This window comes from Salvelinus fontinalis, chromosome 4, assembly GCF_029448725.1.
Source record: "Salvelinus fontinalis isolate EN_2023a chromosome 4, ASM2944872v1, whole genome shotgun sequence".
Taxonomy (NCBI): Eukaryota; Metazoa; Chordata; class Actinopteri; order Salmoniformes; family Salmonidae; genus Salvelinus; species Salvelinus fontinalis.
The window spans coordinates 78,706,573-78,722,532 of NC_074668.1; the positions used below are offsets into that span (position 1 = coordinate 78,706,573).

Here is a 15,960-nt window from a genome sequence, read left to right on the forward strand (position 1 = left end):
ATCGTGAGATTTTGAGTGAAAACCTCCTTCCATCAGCAAGGGCATTGAAGATGAAACGTGGCTGGGTCTTTCAGGATGACAATGATCCCAAACACACCGCCCGGGCAACGAAGGAGTGGCTTTGTAAGAAGCATTTCAAGGTCCTGGAGTGGCCTAGCCAGTCTCCAGATCTCAACCCCATAGAAAATCTTTGGATGGAGTTGAAAGTCCGTGTTGCTCAGCAACAGCCCCAAAACATCACTGCTCTAGAGGAGATCTGCATGGAGGAATGGGCCAAAATACCAGCAACAGTGTGTGAAAACCTTGTGAAGACTTACAGAAAACGTTTGACCTCTGTCATTGCCAACAAAGGGTATATAACAAAGTATTGAGAAACTTTTGTTATTAACCAAATACTTATTTTCCACCATAATTTGCAAATAAATTCATAACAAATCCTACAATGTGATTTTCTGGAATTTTTTTTCTCATTTTGTCTTTCATAGTTGAAGTGTATCTATGATGAAAATTACAGGCCTCTCTCATCTTTTTAAGTGGGAGAACTTGCACAATTGGTGACTGACTAAATACTTTTTTGCCCTACTGTATACTATATCAGTTTATATCAGTTGAAAATGACTTTTTAGCCACACTATTAACTGAGACATTATCATCCTATATTTATATCACCAGTGTACAATAAACAACATTGTAATTGTGGATACCTTAAAGTGCCTGTAACTGGGTCAATGTGAAATAATAGAGAAAGACAGGCTTCATGGATAGTCAGAATATGTTTAATAAAAATAATTAAACTTCAATTTCCTCTATAGAACTTCATAGAAAGTAATCCAATAAATTACAAATGACTTTTTAAGACGCTTGTCCTCCCCACTACATAACATATTATTTGACTACACAGACCACAACTTGCAAATATTGCAACTGTCCAAAAAACAACCAAACAAAAACCAGAACAGACTTGATGACTTTAGGATATTATCAAGCTTGAAACAAAAAATACAATGCCAATAATCTATTTTCGTCATTTCAGCAACTACTTTACCCAAAATGAAAATTCTAATTAACGTGTAGTAGTGTGTGCTTTATTAGTCTCTGTCTGTTGCATATTGGTCATTTCATTGTGCCAGTGAGGCGAGTCTATGACTGCTTCTAATCAGTCAGTTCAGCACTGTAGATGTATGTGACATAGTGAGACCTATAACAAACTACCAGAAATATCTAATCATAATACATAATAAAAACAAATATATTGTTCCATCTTTAGTCAAATACAGCTCTCCCCTCAGTACTAACATTTCAACTTAAACAGAGCTATCGGTCTGCTATAGCAAATTCAGCAGGCTTCTTGTCACACTAGCAGGAATGAATCCTTGTCTGCCTGTTGGGTCTGAAAATAAAGCCTGCTAAAACAATCATATTTGGGTCAATATTGTAACCTGGAAGCAGCAAAGGCTGGGCTTCTGCCTAAGGGCACTGGTCGTTCTAGGGATCGACTAGGTATGAAGTGGAACAGAATGACAGTTGAAGATTGTTCTATTGAAATCACTAGGCTTGTGAGACCTAGTGGTCGGAATCAGCCCAAACTAAAGTGGCAAACTGACAATGTTAAATCTATTTAGGTTGACTTTCAGGAAGAGAAACAACCTGGCTGTCTCTGAGTTTACACACAGAAACCATGGTAAAGGACATCACAGGTGAATGGGGAAAACCAAACACCTTTAAAGTTAATGTTATTTCAGTGAGTGGAGTGTCTTCATCAGTCTTGGTTTAGACAACAGGGCAGGGCTGTCTGTGTGGTGGGCTTGTATACGTTGATGAATGGGTTCAATATAGGCTCAGTGAACAGCTACATGCAGGCTGAAAGAGACTACATGAATGTCTCTACCACAGATGTAACCTGTTGTGACGTTTCATTGTCACCATGTAAAATAAAACGTCCCATTCCTCTTCAAGATCATTTCCAAATGTGTGCCTGCCTAGCAGTCCAATGTGTACCGACAGTTCACCTACACGGTGCTGTATCAATCCGGAAAGCACTGTTCCACTAAACATAATTACAACAGGTACTTAGGGTATACTGAATTCCAGTCTCACTGTCTCCCTTGGTTACCACGAGGATGAGCACAGATGAGCCATGTCATATGGTAATGAATAAATACACCACCATTGAGCCATAGAAAATAAGGAAAATAAAACATCTATCTATTAAATCACATCAGATACTGACTGGAAGTTGAGTGAGAAAGTGAGAGTGTGAAATACACAGAGGTACAGCGAGCGTAAGGACACTTCTACATCTATCAGTCTGTCTGCAGATCAAGTCATCAGTGGATTGATCAGTAAGTCATATGGAGAAATTAACTAGCCTGGTGAAACCAGACTGAACAATGTGTTTAGTGATGAAACAGCATATCAGTTTGAATTCCAGGCTAGAAATTAACACTTAAAAGCCTCCAATTCCCATGAAACAGAGAGATCATAGTCAGCAAAGCAGCTCAGTTCTAAAGGAAGGTCTGGATATTCAGTCTTACTCAAGCCTAAACTTAACCTACCATAGCCAACCCAATACTATTCAGAATCACTGCAATCGATGTATAAACTATGCTTTTCTACAGTCAATTAAGAAAATAATTTTGATGACTCAGTAATCTACAATTGTATCAGAGACAATACAAACCCCTGTGGTCCCTCAATACACATACGGTGTAGCTACTTCATTACTAGTTTATGATAGCAAGGTAATTCAACACAACAGGGACACACTGTGTTCAGAATGGAAGACTACAGACATCACCCACAGTCAGAGCTCATTGGAGATTCTTCAGCTCACTCGATAGCAGAAGGCGGCACTACGAATAGAACACAGATACTGATGGGCTTTTAAAGTATTAAAGATGACTCAGGGGGTGTTGATTATACGATGTCGACTATACCAGCAGTCACTGTTTATGTGACTTCACTTTTGGTTGTAGAACCCAATGCTCTAGCCTCCCCAATACACACCACCATACACAATGGCCCGATTGATGCTGCACCGCATGGGACACAATCAGTACAGGGCCTGAAGAACACACTGACTCAGCCAAAATGTAAAGAAACGCCCACGCAAACAAACACACACAGCCAGAACAGTGAGTGGTAGTCTCTCTCGCAGACTCAAGGCGTTGGAAGAGACTAAGCGAGTGGAAGCTCTCAAGAGTATGCCATGAAGAACACACATTCCAGCGGGGACGAGTGAGCCAACCTTTGCCAATACACACACAACAGGATGTATTTGCAGTGAACTCAATCCCTTCTATACTCCGCTGAGGTAACGATGCAGTCAAAAACACCGGGGTGGAATTGTGTCTTTTCTGTCCCAGCGAGAGCAGCATTTGGCGCAGCCTGTCAGTTTGCTGTCCTTTCAGTCCTCAGGGGAGAAGACCCAACTGGTTATGTGCTAGCGAGTGTAATATGGGAAACTAAAGTGCACCTCAGTGTCAAAAGAACCATGTGTGTTGGTTGTGCGAGACAAGCAGGGGAGACTACATTCCAAAATGCACACTAGCATATTACTTAGAATGAATGTCCAATACATTTCTTCATTGGAATAACTGTGTTATAGTGTGGACATTGGAACAGAGACTGAACACCTCTCCCTTGTGTGAGAAACATGGCTGATGAGGGATCTACAGCTTCAGTCACATTCATTAGCTGCCCGAGTTATTGCTGACTTTTCCAAACGTATGATCCGCAAAGTATACTGTAAGTGTCAAGAAGAAAACCTGTAACAGTACTTACAAAGGAAAGCTAAATATTCAGGGTCTTTTACTCACACTACAAAATATATTAAGAGTACAGCTCAGCAGAGAGCCTATATTTATTTCCTCTTTTTTAATCAAATTAAATCCCAACATGATAATTACAATAATGCCATTTTGATTTCTTTTTCTCAGTCTGTTGCAATTGTACATCAATGTGTGTAGGCCTAATACAAGTTCACAAAGTTCAGAAATCTACTAAAGTTTGACATGCAAAATGTCTCTCAAAACAAGATTGTACCTTTTTGAACAAACACTGAAAGTTCATTTCAGTTTATCCGAGGTCATGGTTCTTCTTTTTTCACTTTTGTAGTCTTTATTACACAACATTTTAGTTCGTTTTCTATATTTACATGAAAAGAAATCACAATGTAAGTGCAGGGAAATCCATATATATGTGTAATATATACAGTACTAGTCAAACGTTTGGACGCACCTACTCATTCCAGGGTTTTTCTTTATTTATACTATTTTCTACATTATAGAATAATAGTGAAGACATCAAAACTATGAAATAACACATATGGAATCATGTAGTAACCAAAAAATTGTTAAACAAATCAAAATATATGAAGGTCAGTCAATCCGGAAATTTTCAAGAACTTTGAAAGTTTCTTTACAACAATCAAGCGCTATGATGAAGCTGGCTCTCATGAGGACCACCACAGGAAAGGAAGAAACAGAGTTACCTCTGCTGCAGAGGATACGTCCATTACAGTTAACTGCACCTCAGACTAGAGCTCAAATGAATGCTTCATTCGGACACATCTCAACATCAACTGTTCAGAGGAGACTGCATCAGGCCTTCATGGTCGAATTGCTGCAAAGAAACCACTACTAAAGAACACCAATAATAATAAGAGATTTGCTTGGACCAAGAAACATGGGCAATGGATATTAGACCGGTGGAAATCTGTCCTTTGGTCTGATGAGTCCAAATGTAAGATTTTTGGTTCTAACCGCCATGTCTTTGTGAGGCGCAGAGTAGGTGAACGGATGATCTCTGCATGTGTGGTTCCCACCGTGAAGCACGGAGGAGGAGGTGTGATGGTATGGGGGTGTTTTGAATGTGACACTGTCTGTGATTTATTTAGAATTCAAGGCACACTTAACCAGCATGGCTACCACAGCATTCTGCAGCGATACGCCATCCTATCTGGTTTGCATTTGGTAGAACTATTAGGACCATGACCTCAAAATAGACCTCCTGGCTGTATAAGGGCTATTTGACCAAGGAGAGTCACGGAGTGCTGCATCAGATGACCTGGCCGATGACCTGGCCTCCACAATCACCCGACCTCAACCCAATTGAGATGGTTTGGGATGAGTTGGACCACAGAGTGAAGGAAAAGCAGCCAACAAGTGCTCAGCATATGTGGGAACTCCTTCAAGACTATTGGAAAAGCATTCCAGGAGAAGCTGGTTGAGAGAATGCCAAGAGTGTGCAAAGCTGTCATCAAGGCAAAGGGTGGCTACTTTGAAGAATATAAAATATATTTTGATATGTTGAACAATTGTTTGGTTACGACATGATTCCATATGTGTTATTTCATAATTTTGATGTCTTCACTATTATTCTACAATGCAGAAAATAGTCAAAATAAAGAAAAACCCTTGAATGAGTAGGTGTGTCCAAACTTTTGGCTGGTACTGTATGTGTGTACATTTCTAATAGATCCATAAATAGATTTATATTTTCATTACGCTCAGTCTTCATCGCTGGAGTCTGATGACCCATCAGATGATGAAGAAGAGCTCCCAGACTCTGATGAAGAAGATGACTCCGCCTTCCCCGAGCCTTCTGGACCACTGTTCTCCTCCTTGTGTTCCCCTGACTCCTCCCTCTTGTCACCAAGACTCTCCTCTTCCTGACACTCTGGTGTTCTCCTTGGCGACAGAGGTTTTGAGGGGTCGGTCTTAGAGGTCTTAGTGGGCTTGTGGGGTTTGTGGTCACTGTTTGAGTCACTGTGTGGTGGCTGTGTGGTGGACACAGGAAGGTTAAGGCCTGGAGTGAGAAGCATCCCTGGGTAAAGCATACTGGAGAGTAACAAGGGGTTAAGAGACAGAGGGTGACTGGAGGCTGCCTGGGCAGCAGAAGCACTTAGTGGGGTGGTGGTGGAGGTGGTGGCAGAGGAACTGGAGGGGGAATGGACACTGGGGATGTGGCCGTCCCCGTCCCTGCTTTGACCTTCTGTCCTTTCACCTTTGGTGTCCGAGGTGTGGGAGAGGCCGTGGGAGTGGGAGGAGGAGGGGGCTTTGGAGGAGGCAGACGAGGGCTCCCCTCTTCCTCCTTCTCTGCTTCCCTTCCTCCTCTTCCTCTGCTCAGCTCCCCCCGTAGTGTCCTGTGGGGGCTTTCCCAGCAGACCCCCCATGCTAAGGAGGTTGGGAAGCCCAGCCATACCAGAGAGCATCATGGGAAACATGGCGGCCAGGTTGTTAGCATCGGTGGGCAGGCCCATGAGGCCGGCAGTGAGCTGCAGTGACTGGAGACTTTGGAGGTTCTGCTGGAAGGCCTGTAGACTAGATAGATCCATGCCAGAGAGGAGGCCGTTGGCCAGCAGGGGGTTGAGGCCCAGGGATGGGGCCCCCTGGTTGGCTGTAGCTGCAGCCTTGGCCAGGGCGCTCTTGGGCCTCCGTCCACGCCGACTCACCTCCTCTGGTACGATGGGTCCTGTCAGGATCCGGTCAAACATGCTCTCTGGGAGGTAGCCCTGAAGGACAGACAGGGTTAGCACTCTAATCAACAACTTCATTAGATAACCACAGTTAGAAACTGGGTAGTTCCAGCCTCGAATGCTGATTGGCAGACACCCGTGGTATGTCAGACCGTATACCACGGGTATGACAAAACATGTATTTTTACTGCTCTAATTCCATTGGTAACCAGTTTATAATAGCAATAAGGCACCTCAGGGGTTTGTGGTATATGGCAAACCATATTGCGTTGTGCATAAGAACAGCCCTATGCCGTGGTATATCGGCCATATACCAAAGCCCATCGGGCCTTATTGCTTAACTATAAAACAGCTACTGCACTGACAACTAGCCAAGCTAGATACATGTAGTTCTATTATTACTCTTTTATACACGTCAAGTAGACTTGTGGGGTGTTCTACAGCATATGAAGGAGGTAAAGGCTATCAGACTTACCGACTGCTTGACGACGTCGGCCCACTCTGGTGGAACCCCGTACTCTGGGTTCTCCTGAAGAAACCCACACAGGTCCTTTAGAGGGGGGGCGAAGGCCCCACCAACCTGGGGAGAGGACAGGAGGACAACATGAGACAAAGTAGAAGTTATACAACACACGCGCGCACACACACACACACACACACACACACACACACACACACACACACACACACACACACACACACACACACACACACACACACACACACACACACACACACACACACACACACACACACACACACACACACACACACACACACACACACACACACACGTCTACTGCCGCCTCACCTTGCGTGCATTTCTCCTGTTGATGATCTGGACCCTCTCCTCTCCCGTCAGACTGTTGACATCGATCTTGTTGGGGTTTCTGCAGCGATGCCTCTTCTGCTTGGGTCTACCATCCTGCTGGAACTGCTCCAGCTGCCTCTTATTCACTCCCTGAGGAGGAGATGGGAGGGTCAGGGATACAGAGGTTCAACTACAGGACTACATACAAAACAATATCTACTGTCAATGAAAATTTTATTCAAATTGCAAATGGAATTTCTGTTTATGTCATGAACTGACTGAATGGAAATGCCCGTAACCCTGACGGATGTCTATTGTAGTTGTACAGTATATTCACAGCCCTTAATAAACCCTGGGTTAGGGATAGAGGAATGGAGAATCAGAGGGTGAGGAAGAGAGGGACTCACAGGGATGAAGGCCCCTGTGTCGGCCACAAAGCCTGGGTGTTCTTTTAGCCACAGCTCCAGCTCCCTCCTCCTGGGGGCATCGTCTCCAGCCAGACGGGTCCCATCTTTCAGGTTGATGACAGAGACCCTGCTCTCTGTGTCCATAGGGCCCTGACCCCCTAGGGGGTTACCCTGCCCTGAGGCAATAGACAGCCCAGTGCCAGCTTGACCCATACCACCCCACGCCGGGGGCACCTGGAGATGCAGGGTAGACATCATCCCATCAGTGAATATCAAGTGGCTAGTGTTTGTATAGGCATGCTAGCATACCCCTCATACGGCCTCCTATACTTCAGTATACACAGTACATCCTATATTTTATTTTCAATTGCAAGATAAACACAATTAAGCATACTAATCCAACTTTAAATATCTCGTAAAACCATGCAATCACATGTAGCTTTTCAGTACCCAGTGTTTAAGGACTAGATGTTGAAGGACCTAAGATAGCAAGATAGGAGTGAGATGATTGACAGGGAAGACGTAGAGCCCCAAAGAGAAGAGAGAAAAGTACATTAAGATCTTACGCTTTCAGGCACGGCTGGTCCTCTGTTCCTGTTCATATAGAGCAGGTCCATCCCCTCCACATTCTTCCTCCTTCCTCTCCTCCTCTTCACCACCGGCTGGCCGTCCATACCTCCGTTCAGCTTCATCTGACCCGCCAGACCTGTAGAGGCTGGAAACACACAAACAACGTGTCCCAGATTAAAACAGAAGACTAAAGCACTACACACCATCACAATCATGAATGTACAACATAAAGGGAAATGTATCTTTGCTACCATCTAGTGGTAGGAAATAAAAAACACAGTTTAGCTTTGAGATTTCTCATTACCAGACAGGAATTTTAATTTTTTTAACCTTTATTTAACTAGGCAAGTCAGTTAAGAACAAATTCTTATTTACAATGACGGCCTAGGAACAGTGGGATAACTGCCTTGTTCAGGAGCAGAACGACAGACTTTTACCATGTCAGCTCGGGATTTGATCTTGCTACCTTTCAGTTACTAGTCCAACGATCTAACCACTAGGCTACCTGCCTAGTATGAACTATCAATTGTATAAACTAACAATACATTGCTGTAAAAACAGGACTTTGTGGTCAGCCCTAGTCTGTATGTACCCTGTGGGAAGCTAGCAGCCTGGGGCTTGGTGAAGTCAGCCAGACTGGTGTCTGAGGCACTCTGGAGCTCATGGAGCCTTGTAAGGTACTGCTGCTGGCTCATGGGCCCCTCCTCAGGCTCCAGGGGCCTCTTCAGGGGCTGGCCGGGCCCCTGCTTCTGGAAGGTCAGCTTCAGACCCCCCTCCTGCTGCAGAGAGAGAGACTGTCAGTCAATTACATAGAAACACAAGGTCACACTGTCTGATGGCATTGGAGCCCCTTCTACAGAAAAAAAACTAACCAAAACATAACAGAAAAAAGGGAGGTGATCTAAGTGCTTGTTTTGATTTTCACTGCATTGGCACAATACTTTGTTGGCTTGTCATACAGAGCATTCTGTATGCTTGGAAGTAGGGATAGTTATGGGTAGGGACATAACAGCATATACTGTAGCAACTAGAAGCATATAGGGGAAGTTGTCTATGCAATGTCAGGAGTTTACTGAAGGACTATGTCACAGGGAAGGCTGCAGCTTTCAGCATATTCCTTATTAAGGTCAAGATTCCAGCCAAACCGGTCAGGAAAGCCCCAGCAACCCTGTAGCAGCAGTCAGTGGCCATTTTATAGAATATTTGACACAAATCCTCCTCCCTCTGTTGATATGGCAATGTAGGCTCATAGCTAGCTACTGTAGTATTAAAGCAAGCAGGCCTGCATGGTTAATTGCCCAGCTGCTACCAGCCCCATTAGAGACAGAACACCCACAGTACTAGAGCCCCATCCCAATCCCCCACAATAGCGAGCCAGCCCCATCTCAATCAGAGTGGGTAGAAATTAAAGAGGGTATTACTATTAAACAAATCAGTTTAAGGCAGCAGCCAAAACAACAAAATCAAAATCCCCAACAAAACATGCTGAAACACCGCAATTAGGCTTTGGAGTGGTGTGGGGTCCTACGAGAGGGGAGTAACGGAAATCAACATACTTCATTCATTTTCACTGAGAACTCCTTTTCTCCTGCAACATGCTTCTTCACCTTTGAACCCTGAGGGGAGACAGAGGGGTCCTCTGAGGCCGAGGCGGAAGCTGAGCAGAGGTTGCTGCTGTTGTTGGCCGCAGCTGCATTGTCCAGCAGCTTGGTGGTGTAGAAGGAGGCTACGGCCCCTCCTGCCTCGTACGACCGCCGGGCCCCCGGCCACTTCCCCTTCAGCACTGCTTGGCAGATACTGTCCAGACGGTTGATCATCACACGGTCCTACAGGGGGACAGGGGACATTATAAAACAAGTTGTTTGGATCCTGGATGCTGATTTGCTTTTTCCCTATATATCGACTATATCGTCTGGTGGAAGGATGAAATAAAACTGGATTATCGTGAACGGCACCCTCCTAAGGGCTGTTTCAACATGGTTGGGATTCTCAGGAAACTAACTCAGGCTAGAACTGAAACACAAAGAGGTTTGGTGTGTGTGTTTACCTTGGGCCAGTAGGATGCAGCCAGCATGTATCCTCCCTGGAAGGGGTGGTGGTGTGAGTTGTTGCTGCCGTTCTCTGTCACGTGACTGTCCTGCATCTCATCCTGAGTGGTGCTGAGAGATGCCACACTGTCTTCGTCAAATCCCTTCACGATGGCCACTGTCGGGACTGGAAGAACATGCAATATAACTCTACTTTAGAAAACCTCAAAACAAACAACAACTTCAGACAGCCTAACAACTTTGGCAAAATTACAACATTGATTGCCTCAACGGTACTGTAAAAGTCTTTCACTGCAAGAACCAAAATAATAATAACAGCACTCACCCTTGATCTTTCCTTCCTCTCCCTCACTCTCACTGTCAACAGAGGAAGATGAAGATGAGGAAGAGGAAGATGAGGAGCCTGATGAGCAGGATGAAGACGAAGAGGAGCTGGATCCGGAGCGGGAGGAGGAAGAGGACGACGATGATGAAGAAGATCGTGATGAAGAGCTGGAGGAGGAGCCGTCCGAGTCGGAGTCTGATGCTGCGGAGGCGGCTCGTCTGGCCTCTCTTCGACTTCTTTTATTGGCTTTCTTCTCTTTCCTGGCGGCTGAGTTGGGCGTGAGTGGCTTGGTCCGTGCCGCCACCATGTGGCTCTCGTTCTCTCCTTTCACCACCCCCAGGTCAGGCTTCTCCTCTATCCCTGTAGGAGTGAGAGGGGCAGGCTGGGGACTCCACCTCTCCCCCTCCACCTGACCCCCTCTCTCCATGCGCTCCTCCCCCTCCGAGAGAGGTTCTTCTTTGGGCACTGCCCCCGGGATGTCCTCCCTCTCCATCTGGAATGGGGTTGGCACTGGGGACTCTGCCAAGGCTGGGTCTCTACTAGCCTGGTACTGGGGGTTCAGGAGAGGAGTAGGTGTCTGAGATGGCTGTTGGACTCCTTTATTCTGGCTGTAGTTGCGCTGGGAAGCCATGAAGCAGAGCTCTGGGTCTCGGAGGATGTGGTAGTCTGTGCGGCTGACGCCGTGCTTGGCGGCCCCGATTAGGAGATCTCGGTCGTGGGTACCGGTCTCCCACCACACGGGCAGGTCCGAGCCCAGCTGGCACAGGGGCAGGCGCTCATAGAGCAAGGGGTGGCGCAGGACCTGTTCCCTGACCTGGCGTAGCAGCTCTACTCTGTAGAGGGTACGAGATGCACGCTCCTCTGTGATGGGCTGAATGGACAGAGAGGGGTCCACCGCTGTGTCTAGAGAGAGGGAGAGAGAGAATAAGGCTGTCCTGCATAATTCATACATCTGTCTTTTCATTTTGTGTGAATTTATTCCACTCGCTGTTTAACTTTCCATTGATCGTTAACCTTATCACGTGCTTGTTTCCCCAGCATTTCCTGAAATCATTAATCTTGAAATACTGTAGCACATTATCAGCAGGTATTAGTAAGCACACAACTCCTCTAATAAACAACACAGTATACAGCTTATAAGTATATTGACTTCCACACCCTTTCTACAGGTGGCACAGCACAGATGAACAGTATCTCTCTCACCTCCTTCTCTGGGTGGCAGGCGACACACTCTCCTGCACATGGCAGTGAAGGCCCACAGGTACTTCTGCAGACTCTCATCTGTCTTCTTGTGCAGCCGAGCCATGGCTCTGAACTTGGTCCAGTCGAAACAGCCCAGGTCTGGGTCAAACACCACACCAAAGGTAGACACCACACGGTAGAAATCAGCTTCCTCTCGCCTCGTCCATCTGGGGAGAGACGGAGGGAGAGAGAAACAGAGAGAAATAGAAATAGGCGTAGAGATAGAGATTTACACAGAGAGAGGGAGGAGAGAAAGAAGACAGAAGGAGACATTGGTATAAGTTATAGACCGTGGCTAACTTTATGTTTCTGTCCAGGCCTTGCAGCTTCACTCACCTCTGCTGGCGTTCTATCTTGGCGGCCATCTTGGGGTTGATAGTGTCGTTGAGGGTGGGTGGCAGGGGGCACAGTGAGGGCGTGACCTGGGTGGTGTGCTGTGTCTGGGTCTGGTGGATGTGGAGGATCTGTCTGGACTTGGTGTAGCGCTGAGAGGCTGTGATCAGACGTCTCAGTCTGGCTGTTAGTACTGAGGAGGAGGGCCAGTAGGCTGCATCTCCTCCTCCTCCACCTCCACCACCTAACTCCTCAATCATCATTGGAGCACCCTCTGGTGAGCACACACACAACACACACATTGTTTAACCAGGGAGAACGCTTTTTAAGTTGTTTTATAGTAGTGGAAGAAGTTGTAGTAGTTTCAGCAGTAGTAGCACTAGTAGTATTACTATTACTGTTTGTAATAGAAGTGACTGTTGGTAATAAAATATATAGTAGTTGTTGTTGTTGTTGTAGTAATAGTAGTGACTGGTAGTAGTAGTAGTGACTGGTAGTTGTAGTAGTGGTGGTGACTGGTAGTAGTAGTATTAACTAGCTGTAGTGAGTAGTAGTGGTAGTAGTGAGTAGTAGTAGTATTAGTTGTGACTGGTAGTAGTAGTGGTGGTGGTGACTGGTAGTAGTAGTAATAATATTAACTGGTAGTAGTAGTAGTATTAACTAGTTGTAGTAGTAGTGAGTAGTAGTAGTAATAGTAGTGACTGGTATTAGTAGTGGCAGTAGCTGGTAGTAGTAAACTCAGCAAACAACTGCGTTTATTTTCAGCAAACCGAACTTGCGTAAATATTTGTATGAACATAACAAGATTCAACAACTGAGACATAAACTGAACAAGTTCCACAGACATGTGACTAACAGAAATGGAATAATGTATCCCTGAACAAAGGGGCGGGGGGGTCAAAATCAAAAGTAACAGTCAGTATCTGGTGTGACCACCAGCTGCATTAAGTACTGCAGTGTATCTCCTCCTCATGGACTGCACCAGATTTGCCAGTTCTTGCTGTGAGATGTTACCCCACTCTTCCACCAAGGCACCTGCAAGTTCACGGACATTTCTGGGGGGGAATGTCCCTAGCCCTCACCCTCCGATCCAACAGGTCCCTGATGTGCTCAATGGGATTGAGATCTGGGCTCTTCGCTGGCCATGGCAGAATACTGACATTCCTGTCTTGTAGAAATCACACACAGAAAGTGCAGTATGGCTGGTGGCATTGTCATGCTGGAGGGTCATGTCAGGTTGAGCTTGCAGGGTACCATATGAGGAAGGAGGATGTTTTCCTTGTAACGCACAGCGTTGAGATTGCCTGCAATGACAACAAGCTCAGTCCGCTGATACTGTGACACACCGCCCCAGACCATGACGGACCCTCCACCTCCAAATTGATCCCGCTCCAGAGTACAGGCCTCGGCGTAACGCTCATTCCTTCAACTATAAACGCAAATCCGACCATCACCCCTGGTGAGACAAAACCGCGACTCATCAGTGAAGAGCACTTTTTGCCAGTCCTGTCTGGTCCAGCGACGGTGGGTTTGTGCCCATAGGTGACGTTGTTGCCGGTGATGTCTGGTGAGGACCTGCCTTACAACAGGCCTACAAGCCCTCAGTCCAGCCTCTCTCAGCTGATTACGGACAGTCTGAGCACTGATGGAGGGATTGTGCGTTCCTGGTGTAACTCGGGCAGTTGTTGTTGCCATCCTGTACCTGTCACGCAGGTGTGATGTTCGGATGTACTGATCCTGTGCAGGTGTTGTTACACGTGGTCTGCCACTGCGAGGACGATCAGCTGTCTGTCCTGTCTCCCTGTAGCTCTGTCTTAGGCGTCTCACAGTACGGGCAATGCAATATATTGCCCTGGCCACATCTGCAGTCCTCATGCCTCCTTGCAGCTTGCCTAAGGCACGTTCACGCAGATGAGCAGGGACCTTGGGCATCTTTCTTTTGGTGTTTTTCAGAGTCAGTAGAAATGCCTCTTTAGTGTCCTAAGTTTTCATAACTGTGACCTTAATTGCCTACCGTCTGTAAGCTGTTAGTGTCTTAACGACCGGTCCACAGGTGCATGTTCATTAATTGTTGATGGTTCATTGAACAAGCATGGCGAAAAGTGTTTCAACCCTTTACAATGAAGATCTGTTATTTGGATTTTTACAAATTGAAAGACAGGGTCCTGAAAATGGGCCGTTTCTTTTTTTGCTGAGTTTAGTAGTAATAGCGGTGACTGGTAGTAGTAGTAGTGACTTGTAGTAGTAGTATTAGTAGTAGTTACTGGTAGTAGTAGTGACTGGTAGTAATAGTAGTGACTTGTAGCAGTAGTATTAATAGTAGTTGTAGTGACTGGTAGTAGTAGTGACTCGTAGTATTAGTAGTGACTTGTAGTAGTAGTATTAGTAGTAGTAGTAGTTACTGGTAGCAGTAGTGACTGGTAGTATTAGTATTAGTAGTAGTATTAGTGACTGGTAGTAGTAGTGCCTGGTAGTAGTAGTAGTGACTTGTAGTAGCGATATTAGTATTGGTAGTAGTAGTGACTGGTAGTAGTAGTAGTGACTGGTAGTAGTAGTAGTGACTTGAAGTAGCAGTATTAGTAGTAGTGACTGGTAGTAGTAGTGACTGGTGGTAGCAGTATTAGTAGTAGTGACTGGTAGTAGTAGTAGTGACCTGTAGTAGCAGTATTAGTAGTAGTAGTCGTGACTGGTAGTAGTAGATATTGTAATATGATGTGTATTGGTTGTGATAGTACAAAAGCTGAGTAGAAAGAGAATGAATAGAAAGATCTAACTGACCTCCAGGGTTGTCTGTGACAACCAGGTCTCCAGGAGAGGAGGCGTCATCCTATGGAGGAGAGAAGTGTGTGTTCAAACACTGGACACAGTACTGGACACAATAACACTCAAAACAACCTGTATTGTCTAGTCTCTACAGGGGCAGAGAATACACATGCCAGTCAGTGTGTACAGCAGCCTTATCTGTTGCTGTGCTGGCTCTGTTCTGCCCCCCTTCGTTGTGGCCTCACCTCCATATCGTCCTTCAGCAAGGCTGGGGCAGGCTTGTATTCTGGGTCATCCACGTCCCTGCAAACACAGATAACAACCGTCAGTCAGTCAGCCAGTCAGCCAGCCAGCCAGCCAGCCAGCCAGCCAGCCAGCCAGCCAGCCAGTTATTCAGTCAGTCAGCAAGGGCCACACAAGGTAACAGACAGGGGAACTTGCAGGCAGCTCCTAACAGCTCTGAACTAAACACAGACTCAGATTCACTTCAGAAAAGGTTTTTACAATAATATCAGTTTCTGGTTTCTTCCTTTTCTATCATAGCTTTATGACTGGTTATAAAAAGTGTTACAACAACTGAAACTTTTTAAGTGTGTCATTGTGTGTCTAAGCCCTGTCTGACTCAGTGGAGGAGACCAACAAGCTAACTAGCTGACTCAGTCAATCAGTCAGTCAGCCATGATGTGTAATGTTACCTACCCATCCATGAAGTCATTGGCTCTCTGTTCAGCAGCGATGGCCTTCTCGTCTGGCCGGCCCACTCGCTCTAGGAAGCAGAAGGCAGGGTCTGCACGCACCGTGTTGTACTTCTCATAACCTGTATGAGTGGACCACAGTGGAGAGGTAAACAAACAGAGGTTAGAACTTGGAAACTTGAAGAGATAAAAAACAAACATACAGATGGCCACTTTCCCCCAAAGGTGAGTGTGACAGCTGTCATCCAGTGTAAACTACATCCCCATGGAAGAACATGAAAACACCTA

At 45.8% G+C, this 15,960-nt stretch overlaps 1 protein-coding gene across 7 annotated transcripts in view; it reads right to left on the reverse strand.

The window, feature by feature from the left end:
- Positions 1 to 754: 754 nt before the first annotated feature.
- Positions 755 to 15,960, reverse strand: part of LOC129854470 (chromodomain-helicase-DNA-binding protein 9-like) — a 145,141-nt gene continuing 129,935 nt past the window's right edge. For 5 of the 7 annotated variants that reach the window (XM_055921540.1, XM_055921541.1, XM_055921539.1 and 2 more), the window contains 14 exons: positions 15,677 to 15,794; positions 15,223 to 15,280; positions 14,993 to 15,041; positions 12,218 to 12,488; positions 11,843 to 12,048; positions 10,640 to 11,542; positions 10,314 to 10,480; positions 9,823 to 10,092; positions 8,859 to 9,045; positions 8,263 to 8,411; positions 7,697 to 7,930; positions 7,290 to 7,439; positions 6,954 to 7,058; positions 755 to 6,514 (listed from right to left, as the gene is read on the reverse strand). In XM_055921540.1, the coding sequence (XP_055777515.1) occupies positions 5,510 to 6,514; positions 6,954 to 7,058; positions 7,290 to 7,439; positions 7,697 to 7,930; positions 8,263 to 8,411; positions 8,859 to 9,045; positions 9,823 to 10,092; positions 10,314 to 10,480; positions 10,640 to 11,542; positions 11,843 to 12,048; positions 12,218 to 12,488; positions 14,993 to 15,041; positions 15,223 to 15,280; positions 15,677 to 15,794 (3,872 nt within the window). In that variant the 3' untranslated portion in view covers positions 755 to 5,509. The remainder of the gene's footprint in view (positions 6,515 to 6,953; positions 7,059 to 7,289; positions 7,440 to 7,696; positions 7,931 to 8,262; positions 8,412 to 8,858; positions 9,046 to 9,822; positions 10,093 to 10,313; positions 10,481 to 10,639; positions 11,543 to 11,842; positions 12,049 to 12,217; positions 12,489 to 14,992; positions 15,042 to 15,222; positions 15,281 to 15,676; positions 15,795 to 15,960) is intronic. The other 2 variants (XM_055921544.1, XM_055921543.1) reach the window with 2 other exon arrangements.